General features: G+C 35.7%; 1 protein-coding gene across 1 annotated transcript in view; it reads right to left on the bottom strand.

Moving 5' to 3' along the window:
* The window catches only part of OCA2 (OCA2 melanosomal transmembrane protein), a 533,107-nt gene that overhangs the window by 216,145 nt on the left and 301,754 nt on the right, over positions 1-15,208 (bottom strand). Inside the window, exons 19-20 of the mRNA XM_051990569.1 lie at positions 6,730-6,789; positions 5,092-5,196 (exon numbers count right to left, since the gene is read on the bottom strand). Coding sequence (XP_051846529.1) covers positions 5,092-5,196; positions 6,730-6,789 — 165 coding nt within the window. The remainder of the gene's footprint in view (positions 1-5,091; positions 5,197-6,729; positions 6,790-15,208) is intronic.

Below are 15,208 nucleotides of genomic sequence, written 5' to 3'. Positions count from 1 at the left end.
TGAGCAGGACCAAGTGATCATTATACACTTCAACAACAATACTATATGATGATCAATTCTGATGGACCTGGCCATCTTCAACAATGTGATGAACCAAATCAGTTCCAATAGAGCAGTAATGAATTGAACCAGGTACACCCAGCGAAAAAACTCAGGGAAATGAGTGTGAACCACTACATAGAATCCCTAATCCCTCTATTTTTGTCCACCTGCATTTTTTATTTCCTTCACAGGTTAATTGTACATTATTTCAAAGTTCAATTCTTTTTGTACACTAAAATAATTCTATGGACATGTATACCTATAGTGTATTTAACATATACTTTAACATATTTAACATGTATTGGTCTACCTGCCAACTGGGGGAGAGGATGGAGGAAGGAGGGGAAAATTGGAATGCAATTATCAATGCTGAAAAATTACTCATGCATATATCTTATAAATAAAAAGCTATAATAAATAAAATAAAATAAAAGCAGAAATAACATTTAAATATCATAATTTTTTAAAAAAATAAACACAACATCACCACTCACCTGAAATTATACATTTCCATATTACTTTCTGTCATTTAGTCAATAAAAATTTATTTATTATTTTGTGCCAGATCCTATGCTAAAAGCTGGACAAATTACTTGGTAACAGGTACCTGCTCCATTGACTATTGGCAATTTAGTTGGAAGAACTGACTCTTCAGAAAGTTAGATTAAAAAGTGAGAAAGTTTCTCTCAAATATGTTGCTCAGGTCTCTCCCTTGGACTTCTAGAAAGGGCACAGGATACAGAACTCCTTCCCATCTCACTCTTATAAAGCAGCTATATGCACATGGAAGCAAAAACTTGTACTTGTTTAGGTGAATATGAGACTGGATCTTAAGTTTTTGACTGATTTTTCTGATTGGTTTTACCCCCCTGAATACAAGTGACTGAATAGTGACCCTGATGTTTTTCCCATCTTGGTGGCAAGCTCATGTATTTGAGAGGCTAGAAATTCTTAGGTGCTGAATGATAGTACAATACAATTACAAGCTTCTCAAAGGACATAACCATCAATAGGAAGATAGGTTTTTTTTCCTACTCTACTGTAAGATATATCTTATGAAACTAGCAAATATGTTTTATGAAAATGTTTTCTTATAGATGCCTCTTTTGATATTGAATCTCAGTAACTCATTAAAGGATTATTTCTATGGTCAAAAGTTATCACAAATTCTCATAATTTTAATACATATATGGAAAAATATCTTGTTTTAAAAGAGGATCTAAGGCTCCATTTTGTTTTATCAAGCCAAGTGTTATTGTTGTTATTGTTTTTTAATGAGCAATGATAATCAGGATTTAATATTCTCTATACTTCTTCATCCATCCTATGACCATAATGAAATAATCGTATATAGACAATTATCCACTAAAGACTGACTTTTCATTTATCATTTTTTCATCATAATCTCCTTTGGGCATTTAGAGGATGCTGTCATTAAGATGTTATAGAGGTGAAAAGATGGTGATTTAGTTACTAGTTGCTAATGTCTTTTGTATATCTGGATTTAATTGTACTTCCCTGACTCCTTCTTAGGCACCCTTGCCCCATCCCCATAGCAGCTCCTGATAAAATCTGAGCATGGTACTTCTTCCATGATAGCTGATAAGAATTTTTTTTTCAGAATTCCAACATATCTATCCTCTTCATAAATTTGTTTTCTTCCTTCTAATTTCACCTAGGAAATCACTAGGGATGATTGGGATTACTTGAATTTCATACTATGTTCTTTGTAAGATTATTTCCCTCAATAACTTTTCACTCTTAGATGATGTAATATTGCTTATAATCTTCCACTAGCTTCCTCTATTATGTTTTACAAAAGAGAAAATTATTTAACATGGTTTTGCTTCTAGCTGCCATATCTCTCTGTTTGACAAAGGAGATTAAGTACTTCCTAGCAAAGGAAACTTCTGGGACCTTCTTGTTGTGATGACTATCTGCACACATATATTGTATCTAGGATATACTGTAATCTATTTAACATATAAAGGACTGCTTGCCATCTGGGGAAGGCGGTAGAAGGAGGGAGGGGAAAAATCAGAACAGAAGTGAGTGCAAGGGATTATGCTGTAAAAAATTACCCTGGCATGGGTTATGTCAATAAAAAGTTTAAAAAAATTTAAAAAAGAAATGAGGCCTTTGTCAGAACCTTTTAATGTAAAAAGTTTTCCCAATGTATTGCTTCCCTTCTAATTTTTTCTGCATCAGTTTTGTTTATACAAAAACTTTTTAAGTTAAATTAACTATGTTCACCTGGACTACTATAAAAGTCTATTGGTAGGTCTCCCTGCCTCAAGTCTATAAGGAAAGTTATCAGTCCATCCACTAAATAGTTGTCCAAGTAATGTTTCTAAAGAACACTTATGACCAAGTCATTCCCCATTTAACAAACCAGTGGCTCTCTCTTACCAACAAGATTAAATATAAAATCTTCTTTTGCTTTTAATATCTCTTAATAACTTAGCTCATTTCTGCTTTCTTAGTCTTCTAACACTTTTCTGGCTCTAAGTAGCATGTGATCCAGTGATACAGCCTCCTCCCTGTTCCTTGCAAAGAACAGTCTATGTCCCAGCTGTAAACATTTTCACTGGCTATATCTCATGCCATCATCTTTCTTCCTCATCTCCATCTCCTGACTTCCATGAATTCCTTCATGCCTCTGCTGATTCTCAGTTTCCTTATTTGTGAAAATAAGTGTAATAATATAAATCTACCTCAATGAGTTGCTGTGTGAGGAAAATAATAAATTTTAAAGTTCTCTCTAAATATGAATTGCTATTGTCAATACAACCAGTTTTTTATTGCTGCAAAAATTTTTTCTGCATAAAGACCAATCCTAAATCCAATACTATATATTTACTTGGGAAAAATCTAAAGAAAGACTAAGAAATTCCAAAGGAGAAGAAAATCCAAAAGCATTAAGTTGTACCCCTGTACCACAGGTAGACTCCATAGTTCATGCATCAGGGATAATCTGAACTCTCATGAAGTACCTAGACTGAAGATACTTCTCAATGATTCTCTATCCTGGAAATGATGACCGAATTCTATGGTTAGGGGAGTTAAGGGCACTTTGTGAATTATAATTCACCTTGCTAAGTTCTACTTAATGTCTGCTTACACTGTGTCAGCTGTTCAATACTTTTCAATACAGGAGTCCTAGATAGCTGGTAAGAAATTTAGCTGATATAGAAAAAGAAGCTGTAACAACAGAATGGATTGCCTAAAACTGAGGCCAATATCCATCTAATAAATATTCATTAGGCTCAAGCTATGTTCAGCCATTATGTGTGGATACCAAAAAAAAAAAAAAAAAATTAGTAAATACCCCCTGATTTCAGAGAATATATAATCCAAATGTTTACGAATTATTTACATAGGTACCAAGTGCTAATTTGGTTCAGAGAAAGAAATTTCTGGTTTGAAAGACAGGTGGAATTACATTGAAAAAATAATATTTAATCAAATATCAGGAAAATTGATAAAAGCTAAAGTAGGATGATATCCATGATAGAGGAAGCAACACAAAAGCATAGTTATAAATGGAGGAAATCACTGTGTATACCAGGAACAGTAAAAACTAAAACAAACAAACAAACAAACAAAAAACAGGGATGCCTTATTCTGTTACACCACAGTTCTCTTTTATTGTTCTGACTCAGTTTCCCTAATTATCCTGACTCAGTTTCCCTAAATTGTCCTGCCTCGGTTTTCCTAATTGTTCTGCCTCAGTTTATAATTGTTCTGCTCAATCCTGCAAAACCACCCGTCCCTCTTAATCAGAATATTTGATAAGAGATTTGAAAGATCTTATATTTTAGAATATCAAGAATGCTTCTTTCCATCTCAAGCTATCAGAATATCAGATACCATCTTATCAAGATGCCTCTCCCCATCTCTGGGGTGCCTCCCCCCATTATGTCATCCCATCTCTGGTGGCTTACCTCACCTTCTCAGAGTCCCATTCCTATTCTCAGCACCCTGACTCCACCCCTGCCTCAGTCTACTCCCTGAGTCTGAGCCATGTATATATATATGATAGAGACAATAATTATCTAATTTAGCATGGTTCAGTATGATTGATCTGATCCTACTAGGAGATGTTAAGGGCCAGAACTTAAAACAAGGTACTAAGTAGAACTGATAGAAACAATGCTTGTGTTCTCACCTTTAGAGAGCTCATATAAGCAAGAAGCTCTTAGGGCCAGAGAGCACTCTAGGAGGAAACCCATAATCCCACTCTCGGAGAAGGAGCATAAATAGAGCTTCAGTGAGCCAGTCAAGTCAGTTCAAGAGAAGCCCTCTCTCAGAGGCTCAACCTCTGATTCACTTCATCTCACACCACCGTGGTGGCTAGGTTCCTGCACTTCCCCCACTGAGACCAAGGCTGGTCTAAAAGGCTCTCCAGAAAACTGCCAGCCCCAGGCAAGGAGACAAGAGATTCATTCAATTTTCCACCTTTGTGCTGGCTGGAGGCTAAAGGACAAACCTTTAGATTTGGAGACATTGGGGGGAACTCTTGGAACCAAGCAGAAAGATAGGCCTCTAAGAAAAGCTACCCAGGCCCAAGGAAGGAGAAAATAAACATTTGCATTTTATCAGCTGACTGCGTTTGGAGTGATTATTACTTTTAACTGAAACTAAGGCTGCCTCCAGAAAACTTCCCCAAAAAACCTGCTCCCAGAGAGAACCATTCTATTTTAAAGAAGAGAACACCACACATTTGGTCCCAGTAAATCTCTCCTTTTTAAATAAATTATTAAATACTCTCTAATCTCTATCTTGCCTCAGTTTCTCCAGCATTACAATTGTTGCCAAAAAATAAAGTCAAGGGTCTTTTCTTAATATATGAAAAAGATTTCTGAATTCTTCAATTGATATCCCTTGATTGATACAAAAGCCCAGATTCTTACTTTAGGTCCTTACATTATAATCAGTTGAAATAACTGCTTCCTGACATGTGCCAAGACAACAAGAAAGGTGCCTCTCCACATATATCCCATAACAGGAAAGGAGCTAAAAATCTACATTTCCAATCCTGAGACTTACCATGGTTGCTGTGAATGGAATGTTGTCAATCAAGGAGGAAGCCAGAGCTGAGATCCAGATAACTAAAATGATGGCAGCAGTAAGGCGCTGATCCTCTGGAACCATCTATCAAGGGAAAGTCATAACAATACTTCATTTAAAAAGGAAATATGCCATCTTCATTTCCTAATTGTATATATTCAAACTTTAGACATACAACTTTAGCAATAAAGGGGGTTATAAGTAGAGATGTTCTCTCTCAAATCTTTCTTTTTCTTTTTCTTCACTGAGAAAGTCAAGTTTTTTTCCAAAGTTTCACAATTAGTTGTTAGTTGTAGAATGAGGAGTGTCACTAACAAAGTCAGGGAAGCAGAACAATCCATCCACAAGGGCAAGAAAGAAAGCTACATCTGTTGACAATAGCTGTAATGAGGCCATTACTTCTTCTCCTACTCCAAGATCCTTTATAATTAGTATACAAAAACAAAGAATCTAAATCTCAGGACTGGAGATTAGGAAAACTGTACTGAAATTGTAGAGGGTCATTTGAGCATCATCTGGGAACTCTGGAGGGTAAGGGTTGAAGGAAATGAGGGGAAGATGGGGGAATGGAGAGAAGGAAAAGCAGGAAGTAAAGGAGAATGGGGAAAGAGGGCAGAGGGGATGAGGTAGAGGAGAATGAGGTAAAGGAGGACAAAATGAAAGAAGGAAAGAGAGATAGAGGGAGAGAAAAGGGGGAAATAGAGAGAAAGGGAAGGGAAAGGGAGAGAAAAATAAAAAATAGAGTGGGGGGAGGAGGAAGGAGAGAGATAAAGAGAGAGATAGAGAGAAAGAGACCAAGATACAAAGAGAAGAAAATGGAGGGAGAAAAACTGAAACTGAAGATGAAATATTTGTGGCAGTAAAGTGTCTAGGTGTTTCATTGAATTTTTAACTGCAAAAAAACTATTCTAAACTAGCAGGCTATACAAAAATAGGCAGATTTACTGCAAGTCCAATACTCATAGGACATAATTCCATATGTTTCCAGATAGGAGTAGTCTCAAAAGACCTTCTCAAGTTTCCTAAATTATTTAGGAACCTGGGATATTCTGGCATTCTGGAGACTGAAATACTAAATAGTCACATCAGTTCATTGATGTATCTCTTCCAATCACCCCCTCAGGACAGAAAAGCTAGAGAGGGAAAGTCTTTTGAGGTTACTTAATAAAATTCCCTCATTTTACATAAGACAAATTTGCTCAGGTTAAATTATTTGCTCAATATCGTAGTTATTTATTCAGGTCTCACCAACTTGGTGATACTTTGGAAAACCTATATACAGAATATCAGCTTATTTGTCCTGGATGTGGATAATTACACCAGCAAGTTTATCTGAATCAAATCCCTGGTTGCCTGGTTACATACACAGACAAAAAATTGTTCAAAACAGAATTATTTCCAACCTAAGACTTGTAGTACACATATAATTATAACCTTTCTCTTAAAAAGAAATCAGCCTTTGTTTTTAAGACAGTTTGGTAGAATGGATCTCCTCTGGTCATTTATCATATAATCAACAAAAAAACTGTTCATGCTAATTTTGTATAAAACAAAAAAATCAATAAAACATTCATATGGTCTGATTGAAATATGTTAAACTTTGGCATTCAATTTTACCTTTATTAGCAAAGCTGTCTGTTCTCCAATATATTCTATCAGGTGGAGATGTGCCAAGGCCTAAAAGAAATGGATTGATCACAAATGACAATATAGAAAAGAGCATGCAAATACACAATTTTTAAAAAGTCAGGTATTTAAAGTGGAAAAAGTGAAATAGAACATATGCCAAAGCTTTTTCTTTTTACAAAAGGTCAGAATCAAATACATTGTACATAAACAATTCAACTTGTATGTGCACATTGCAGCATTAGGAAGCAAAAAAGTGCAATAGAAGTGGCAGATGCTCCTCAATGATATGTGTTTCAGTAAATACTGAACTGAATTTCAAATAGAAGATTCCCTTTTTAAAAATGCAAATAGTAGTACAACTCGGTGTGCTGAGTGAATGAATGGGGGAGAGGGGAGAGCAAGCATTTACTAAGTACAAAGAACTGCACTAAAAAACTTGGTAGACAAATAGAAAAATAAACATAGTCCCTAATCTCAAGAAGTATATACTCTACTAAGAAGGATAACACTTCCAAGAAATTCCAGGCACAATTTAGTTGGAAAGATCCCATAGTCTTTAGGATACCAGCAACAAAGCAAATAACAGGGTAGCTTGGAGGCACAATGGATAGAGTGCAGGATCTGGAGTCACAAAGACCTGAGTTCAAATCTACCTTTAGACACTTACTAGCTGAGTGACCATGGGCAAGTCATTTAACTCTGTTGGCCTTGGTTTTCTCATCTGTAAAAATGAGTTGAAAAAGAAAATGGCAAACCAGTCCTGTATCTTTGCCAAGAGAACCCCAAATGAGGTCATGGAGAGTTGGACACAATTGAAAAATGACTGAATATTTTAAATGAATTTTGTTAAATGAAATTTTAAATGAATGTTGTTTCCCCAATAAAAATGTAAACTCTTTGAGAGTAGAGTGTGTATTTACCTATGCTTCCTCAGCATTAAGCACAGTGCCTAACAGAATAAGTATTTAATAAAAGCTTGTTGACTCACCAACTCACTGCTCTGTTAGTAAAGTACTTCCCTAGCAGAAAAATCTTTAAAATAACTCACCTCTCCAAGTTACTCTACAAAGTTATATTTCATAATTATATTTACACAGTTGAAATCTAACAAGAGAGTTTCTGGCAAACTTCCCACATGGAGAAGAAAAATCTGATTCAATATAATTTTTAGTAGTCTATAATCACAGAATGTTAGACTTGACAATAACTTAAGAGCTACCTAGCCCAGCCCTTTTGTGTTTTAAATGAAGAAATTGAGTCTCTTAGAGGTTAAATGACTTTCTCAAAATTTGACAACTAATTTTTCAGGATCTCATAACACAGTCTTCTGTTTTCAATAATATTTTAATTTTTCCAATTACATGTAAAGATGATTTTAACATTTTTAATAATTTTTTTATTTCTATTTTTTCTCCCTTTCTCTCTTTCTCTCTCTAAAAATAAGAATTTTAAATAGGATATCTATGTGCAATCATGTAAACATGTTTCCATGTGATGTGTTGTGAAACAAGACACAGAACAAAAGGAAAGAAAAACAATGAAGACAAAATAAAAACATTATGCTTTGATCTGCATTCCAACTCCATAAATTTTTCTCTCAATGTGGAATGCATTTTCCATCCAATCCTTTGGAATTGTCTTGGATCATTGTATTGCTGGAAAAAGCTAAATTATTCATAGTTGATCATCACACAATGTTGCTGCTATTTTGAACAATGTTGTCCTGGTTCTGCTCATTCCCTTTGCATCAGTTCATTTAAGTCTTCCTGGTTTTTTTTCTGAAATCTGCCTGTTCAAGATTTTCTTGCAGCACAGTCATATATCATAACATTTATATATCACAGTTTGTTCAGCTATTCCCCAGTTGATAGGTATCCCTCAGTTTCCAGTTCTTTGCCATCACAATAATACCTGCTATAAGTATTTTTGTACATGTAGGTTCTTTTCCGTTTTTATGATCTTTTTAAGTATACTGAATCAAAGGATATGCACAGTGTGATTCCCTTTAGGTATAGTTCCAAAATGCTCTCCAGAATAGATGGATCAGTTTATAACTTTACCAACAGTGAATTATAGTCCCAATTTTTCCACATCTTCTCCAACATTATCATTTTTCTTTTCTGTCATATTAGCTACTCTTATAGGTATGAGATGGTACACCAGAGAACAACTATCTTCAAGAGGCTTGAGGTTTCCAATAAACATATACCCAAGAAAATATAAGGATTCAGAATTTCTAGCTATATAGTATAGTGGGTAGAGCCCTTAAATTCCACTTCAGTTTTCTCTTCTTTGAAAAGGGAAATGATAATAATAGTACCTACCTACCTGGGGTTGCTAAAACAATAAAATTATATTTGGAAAGTACTTTGCAAACTTTACAATACTATTTATATGTTAATTTTTATTATTATTCTTAACTTGAGATCTATGGCTTCCAAGCATTCAGTGGATAAGAATTCAGGGTCCATGTGTTTGAATGAGAAAAAAAAAACCACATCTTTATTTCAAATATAACTGGTTTTCTTTGTAATGTTTTGTGTTTTATTTTATGCATTTAAAGACATTCTGGTGAGAAGAGGTTCATGAAAATTGTCAGCCTTACTCTCTCCTTCAGAGTCATTGAAGTATAATGGCAAGACAAAAGTCAAGATTATTGGTGATGGCCTAGGACTCACTGGATTGTAATGTGGAGAAACTGAGGCAAGATAGAGATTAGAGAGTTTTTAATATTTTATTTGAGAGGGAAAGATTGTGCTGGGGGCATGTTGCCTCTAGGGCTGATGTCCAAAGCATCCAGCAGCGAATGTGAGTTCTCAATTATATATATATATATGACTCTAAGCTTGGGTACACAAAGTGTGGTAGAGTCCAACCTCTGGTGAGTGAGAATCTCCAGGTAGGGACCATCAATCTGCTTCTGACAGGTTGGGGATAGGACCATAAATTCTTACAAATTGAGAGGACTTAATAGGTATCTAACTAGAGCTAAGAAGTCTGAAACTTAGAAATATATACAATGCCAATTAGGTATCTGAGACAAGACATCTGGAGTCTTATCTTCGGATGTCAGATCTCCATAGCCTTAATTATCTTAGTCCTAATGGGCAGAAAAGGGGACTTGTAACCAAGGAAAGTGAGGCAGAACAATTCAGGGAAACTGAGGCAGAACAATTTAGGGAAACTGAGGAGAGACAAGAAAAGGGAACTGTAGCACAACAGGATTACCTTGGCCTTTTTAAATTAAGGTTGCCCCAGGCCTCAGTCTTTCTGAGTCAATGCCCATTCAATGGCTAATGGCTAAGTCAGAACTGATCTATAGATATCATCTGAGTGCCAAAAAGGTTCATGACATAAAATAGATTAAAAAAGAAACCCTGCTCTCCTAATCCTTCCAAAAAGCATCATCGTTTTGACTATGTAATTCAAAATCATCAATATTCAGATCTAGAGTACAGTTAATTATTAATAAATATCTTGAGTATCAGGTAAAAATATTAGCAATAGTTGCCCCATGTTTGATCCCAAAGTTCAACTGCCCTTCTTTCCTAACATCGATTGCCTATTCAGGATTAGAAAAAGAAAGCTATATAATTTCTACCTGTTCCTGAAAGAAATGTATTCTTTGGAAGAGTTCCTTGCCTGAAAAATTGGGATATCATTTGCTTTTGTCCACTGCAAAGGTCTCAAGACCATTTACTGGCAGGATCCTGACACTTCTAACACCAGTTTATTGAAGAGACTGGGGGTGGGGCATACCAGTTTATTGAAGAAACTAGGGAAGGGGGAGGAGGGCAGGTAGGTGGCACAGTGGATAGAGCACCACTGAAATCAGGAGGACCTGAGTTCAAATCTGCTCTCAAACACTTAACACTTCCTAGCTATGTGACTTTGAGCAAAAAAAATTACTTAACCCCAATTGCCTCAGAAAAGAGAGACAGAGAGACAAACAGACAGACAGACTAGGGAATGACTTTGGCAGTGCTATCAAAGAGAAAGCTGTCCACTATCCTTGTTCAAATTGTTAATATATCTTAAACTCAAGTCTTCAAATACTTTACAGTATAGCCCAATGCAAATGATATACCCCAGGGGGACATACTACACAAGAAAGGCTAGACAACCAAAGAAACCAACTCCCCAAAGATGCATTATTTTACCCCAAAGAACTCTGGCTTCTTGCTCTCTACCCCTATCAAGATAGTTCCAAGAGAAATTAAGTTAACTCTGAGATGCTACTTTATACCTCTCAGATTGGCTAAGATGACAGGAAAAGATAATGATAAATATTGGAGGGAATATGGGAAAATTAGGGTACTAATACATTGTTGGTGGAGATATGAACTGATTCAACCATTCTGGAGAACAATTTGGAAGTAGGACCAAAGGGCTATAAAACTGTGCTTATGCTTTGACTTAGCAGTGTCTATATTGGATCTGTATCCCAAAGAGATCAAAAAAAGGGAAAAGAACCCCATGTGCAAAAAATGTTTTTAGCAGCCCTTTTTATAGTGGCAAGAAAATGAAATTGAAAGGAAGCTCATCAGTTGGGGAATTGAGGTCTAGCTTTGGGGTACCTAAATGAAATTAGGGTTAAGGTCTAGTGGCAGGTTTGGGGTACAGATTCGGCGCAAGGGGGTCTAGTAGCGGCGCGAGTTCCCAATAAAAGCATTTATTGGCCCGGAGAGCTAGATTGATAAAAGAGGTTTATTATTGGGTAAGCAAAGTTAAAGTATAGGCGAAAGTAGAGATAAAGAGGGCACTGGACAGAGGGTCCAGTGGACAGAGGGTCCTCACATGGTAGCCATGTTTGGAATCTCTGCCAAGAGGGGTTCCCAGCATGGCCTTTTTTATAATAGGAGACTTAGCTCGAGGGGCTTTCGGGCGTAGCCCCAAAGTTGGCTCAGATCCAGGTGGGGCTGGGAACAGGTCAGATCTTCTATTGGAATTCAACCAGGATTTGTGAGTTAAAGGGCAATTTACATTATTAACTAGGAGAGGGTGGGAATCTAGAAAGGAATCTTTCCTGCATCAGAATGACTGAATAAGTTATGGCATATGGGTGTAATGGATTATTATTGTTCTATAAGAATTAAGGAGCAGGCTGATTTCAGAAAAGACTGAAAAGACTTACATGAATCAATGCTAAGTGAAGTAAAGAGAATAAGAGAACATTGTGTACAGTAACAACAAGACTATGTGATGATCAGCTGGGATGACCCTGTCTCTTGTCAACAGTGGCTTGATGCAAAACAATTCCAGTAGACTTAGAGTGGAAAGTGCCATCTGCCTCCAGAAAAAGAAATGTGGAGACTGAATATGGATCACAATATGGTATTTTCACCTTTTGTTGTTGTTATTGTTTGTTTTTGATTTCTTTTGTTTTTCCCCTTTTGTTATGATTCTTCTTGTGCAGCATGATAAATATGTAAATATGTGTAGAAGACTTGCACATGTTTAATGTATATAGGACAGCTTGTTGTCTTGGGGAGGGGGTGAAAGAGAAGGAAAAAACTTGGAACAAAACTTTTTGTAATGATGAATATTGAAAATTACCTTTACTTTTATTTGGAAAAATAAAATAGTATTAAAAAAAAATGTTTAAAGACATTCAGTTCTGTAGTCACAATGTAGAGACCTGTTCAGATAACACCAGCCCAGAGGTCTCAACTGTCTCCATTCATGTAAACTGCCTTAGAGTGTGAAAGAGGCTTCAGGGTTCATTAGGGCTCATGTAAGTAGTGACTACTTTCTTTATCTCACAGCTCTCTAATGGTGGGAGGAGAAAAAGAAAAGAAGGAAATATTAACATTGCCTAGATCAGTGCTCATTTTAGTATGAGATACCATGCTACCCATTTTGGGCTTGAAGGAATAGAGGCTAAAAAGCAAAATAGAGACTGGACAAACTCCACAGCTTTCCAGTTCCTCTTGAGATATACCTCTTTGCTATAGTTTCATCAATTGAGAGTATTATGCATTCTCAAATCAGATACAATAAAGGTATATACAAAACATATCTCAAAGTAATATGAATGCTTTTAATTATCTGTCATTTTTAATTATTCACATCACTGCTCCCCCCATTCATGTATGTAAAACAGTTTACTATTCTGTACAAAGATGAAGATATATTTGTTTTTATTCAACTGTTTCAGCAGGCAGATACAAAGATAAATCTTCAGAGTATCCAAAATCTCTTGGTCTTTTTGAGAATAAACCAATTAAAATTAATCAAGAGAAAATCAACAAATCTAACCTCTTTAAGCTAGTTGAATTTATTTTCTGGAATGACCCAAGGTGGCCAATATTCCTTCCATCCCTGGCTTTTCTTAAGACTTTCTAAACTCCCACCCCAAACAACTACCTCTCACCCCCTCCTTCTTGGCTCTTTTGTTTGTTTTTCCTCATTGGAATACAATTAGAATACATTAGAATTTCTTTTTGCTCACATCTTTATCCCCAGCACTTAAATTGGCACTTGGTACAAATAAGTGCTTTAGAAATGCCTATTGCCTTTCCTAGATGAGTAAAGATATCATGACCAAAATAGCTTTCCTAATGCCATGTAGACCTCACCGAGTCCCAATGTGGTTTTGCAGAACTCAGAGTTAATGAAAGCTAAAGTTCATAATTAATTGATAACTTTAGTGGATTCACAATCTCATGAATTTGGATATTCCCCCAAATTATAAGGATCATAGCTCATTCATAACTTATCCACCATGATGCCTAAACCTGGACTTTCATAAATTCCATACATACACACACACACACACACACACACACACACACACACACACATATATAATTCTAGAGTTCAATAAGTTTAGACTTTTAACATTGTGAGAGTATCAGCAAAAAACTTGGACAGCACTGTGAAAATGGATAAATCAAGATGAATAATAATTATATTGAGAATAATAGTTGATTCACTTTTAAATAAACCTTTTGTAGTTTTTAAAGAGCTTTCTATGTGACAATGCAATGAAAAGGACAAAAAAGGTTACAGTGAATAATATGGGTACCTGGGGTGACCAGATATTAAATAAAGAAATGCTTTTGGCTCCAGGAATACCAGGAGGCTGGCTAAAGGCATATTGGAAGAGTACACACACACACACATTTATATATTTATAACAGCTCTTTTCTCAGGGCAAAATGTTATTAACTGAGGAGATGCCCATTAATTGGGGAATGACAATAAATTGTGGTATGGTATTAAAAAGGAATATTAATTGTTTTATAAGAAAGGATGAGCAGAATGTTATCAGAAAAACCTGGAAAATCCTTCATGAGCTCAAGCAAAATAAAATGTACTTTGTACATAATAATAGCAAATGTGGGATGATCACTTGCTGTAAATGGCTTTGCTATTCTCAGCAATACAATGATCCAAGACTATTCTAAAGGACTTAATGATGAAAAATGCTATCCATATCCAGAGACAGAATTGAGTGTATCTGAATACAGACTGAAGCATACTTTTTTAAACTTTTTTTTTTCTTGAAGGCTTTTTTTGGGGGGAGGGAGAAGGACAGTAGGGGAAAGAACTGCTGCAGCACAATTTTTATGGTAATGTTTTGCACAATTTCACATGGGCCTTTTCAGTGTTGGAGAAGGAAGGAAAAGAAAGACTCTGGGACTCAAAAATTTAAAAAAACAAATGCAAAAAAATTGCTTTACATGTTACTGAGGAAAATAAAATATTTAAAAGACCAAAAAATAACTGTTCACCCTATTTTGAAAGGACCATACCTATAGAAGGGACTTATTATGTGTGGCATATTATATAGAGGATAACCCTTGAGTCAGTAATACAGAAATTTAAGCCCTTCCTCTAGAATATATTAACTATGTGATCATGAACAAGGCACACAGATTGGAATATATCAATATTCTAATTAATACTATATGTTATGGAATAATTATAGATGTGTATCAGTAGAGAGTTGAGAGAAATGATTATTTTTTCTAATATTAATAACCAATTTTTAAACTAGGACTGAATTTTTTCCCCTTTATTTCTTCATTCAGGGACCAACTCTCATAGATCAGCCAGTCCCTAAGGACAAGGCTAATGATGAGATTGGTCTAACCCTCCAAGAATATTCTCCTCAATCTCAATCAAACTAGGAGCCCTTATTTCTGACTAACGTATAAAGAGAATCTAATATAGGTGAATTCAGAGGCCTTAAAAACATTAGGCTCATGTCCTTGAAATCCCCAATCCCCCTAGTTTAATTTAAATGATCTGGGTGGAGATGAATTCTTTTTTTCAGATTACTGGAAAGAACTGAGTCTCATTATCAAATAGCAATAGTTAAAGGTTTTAAGTACGCCTCTCCATTTGAAAATCTGCTCCCTCCTTGATTGTTCACCATCAGAGTTGATCTCTACCTAATAGGGGCACCCACTTTTCCAAAGGTAGTTAAGCATTTGATGACTACATGGTTTGTCTTTGGTCA

This window comes from Antechinus flavipes, chromosome 3, assembly GCF_016432865.1.
Source record: "Antechinus flavipes isolate AdamAnt ecotype Samford, QLD, Australia chromosome 3, AdamAnt_v2, whole genome shotgun sequence".
Taxonomy (NCBI): Eukaryota; Metazoa; Chordata; class Mammalia; order Dasyuromorphia; family Dasyuridae; genus Antechinus; species Antechinus flavipes.
The sequence above is the reverse complement of the archived record's forward strand: the minus strand, read 5'-3'. Positions and strand labels throughout refer to the sequence as shown.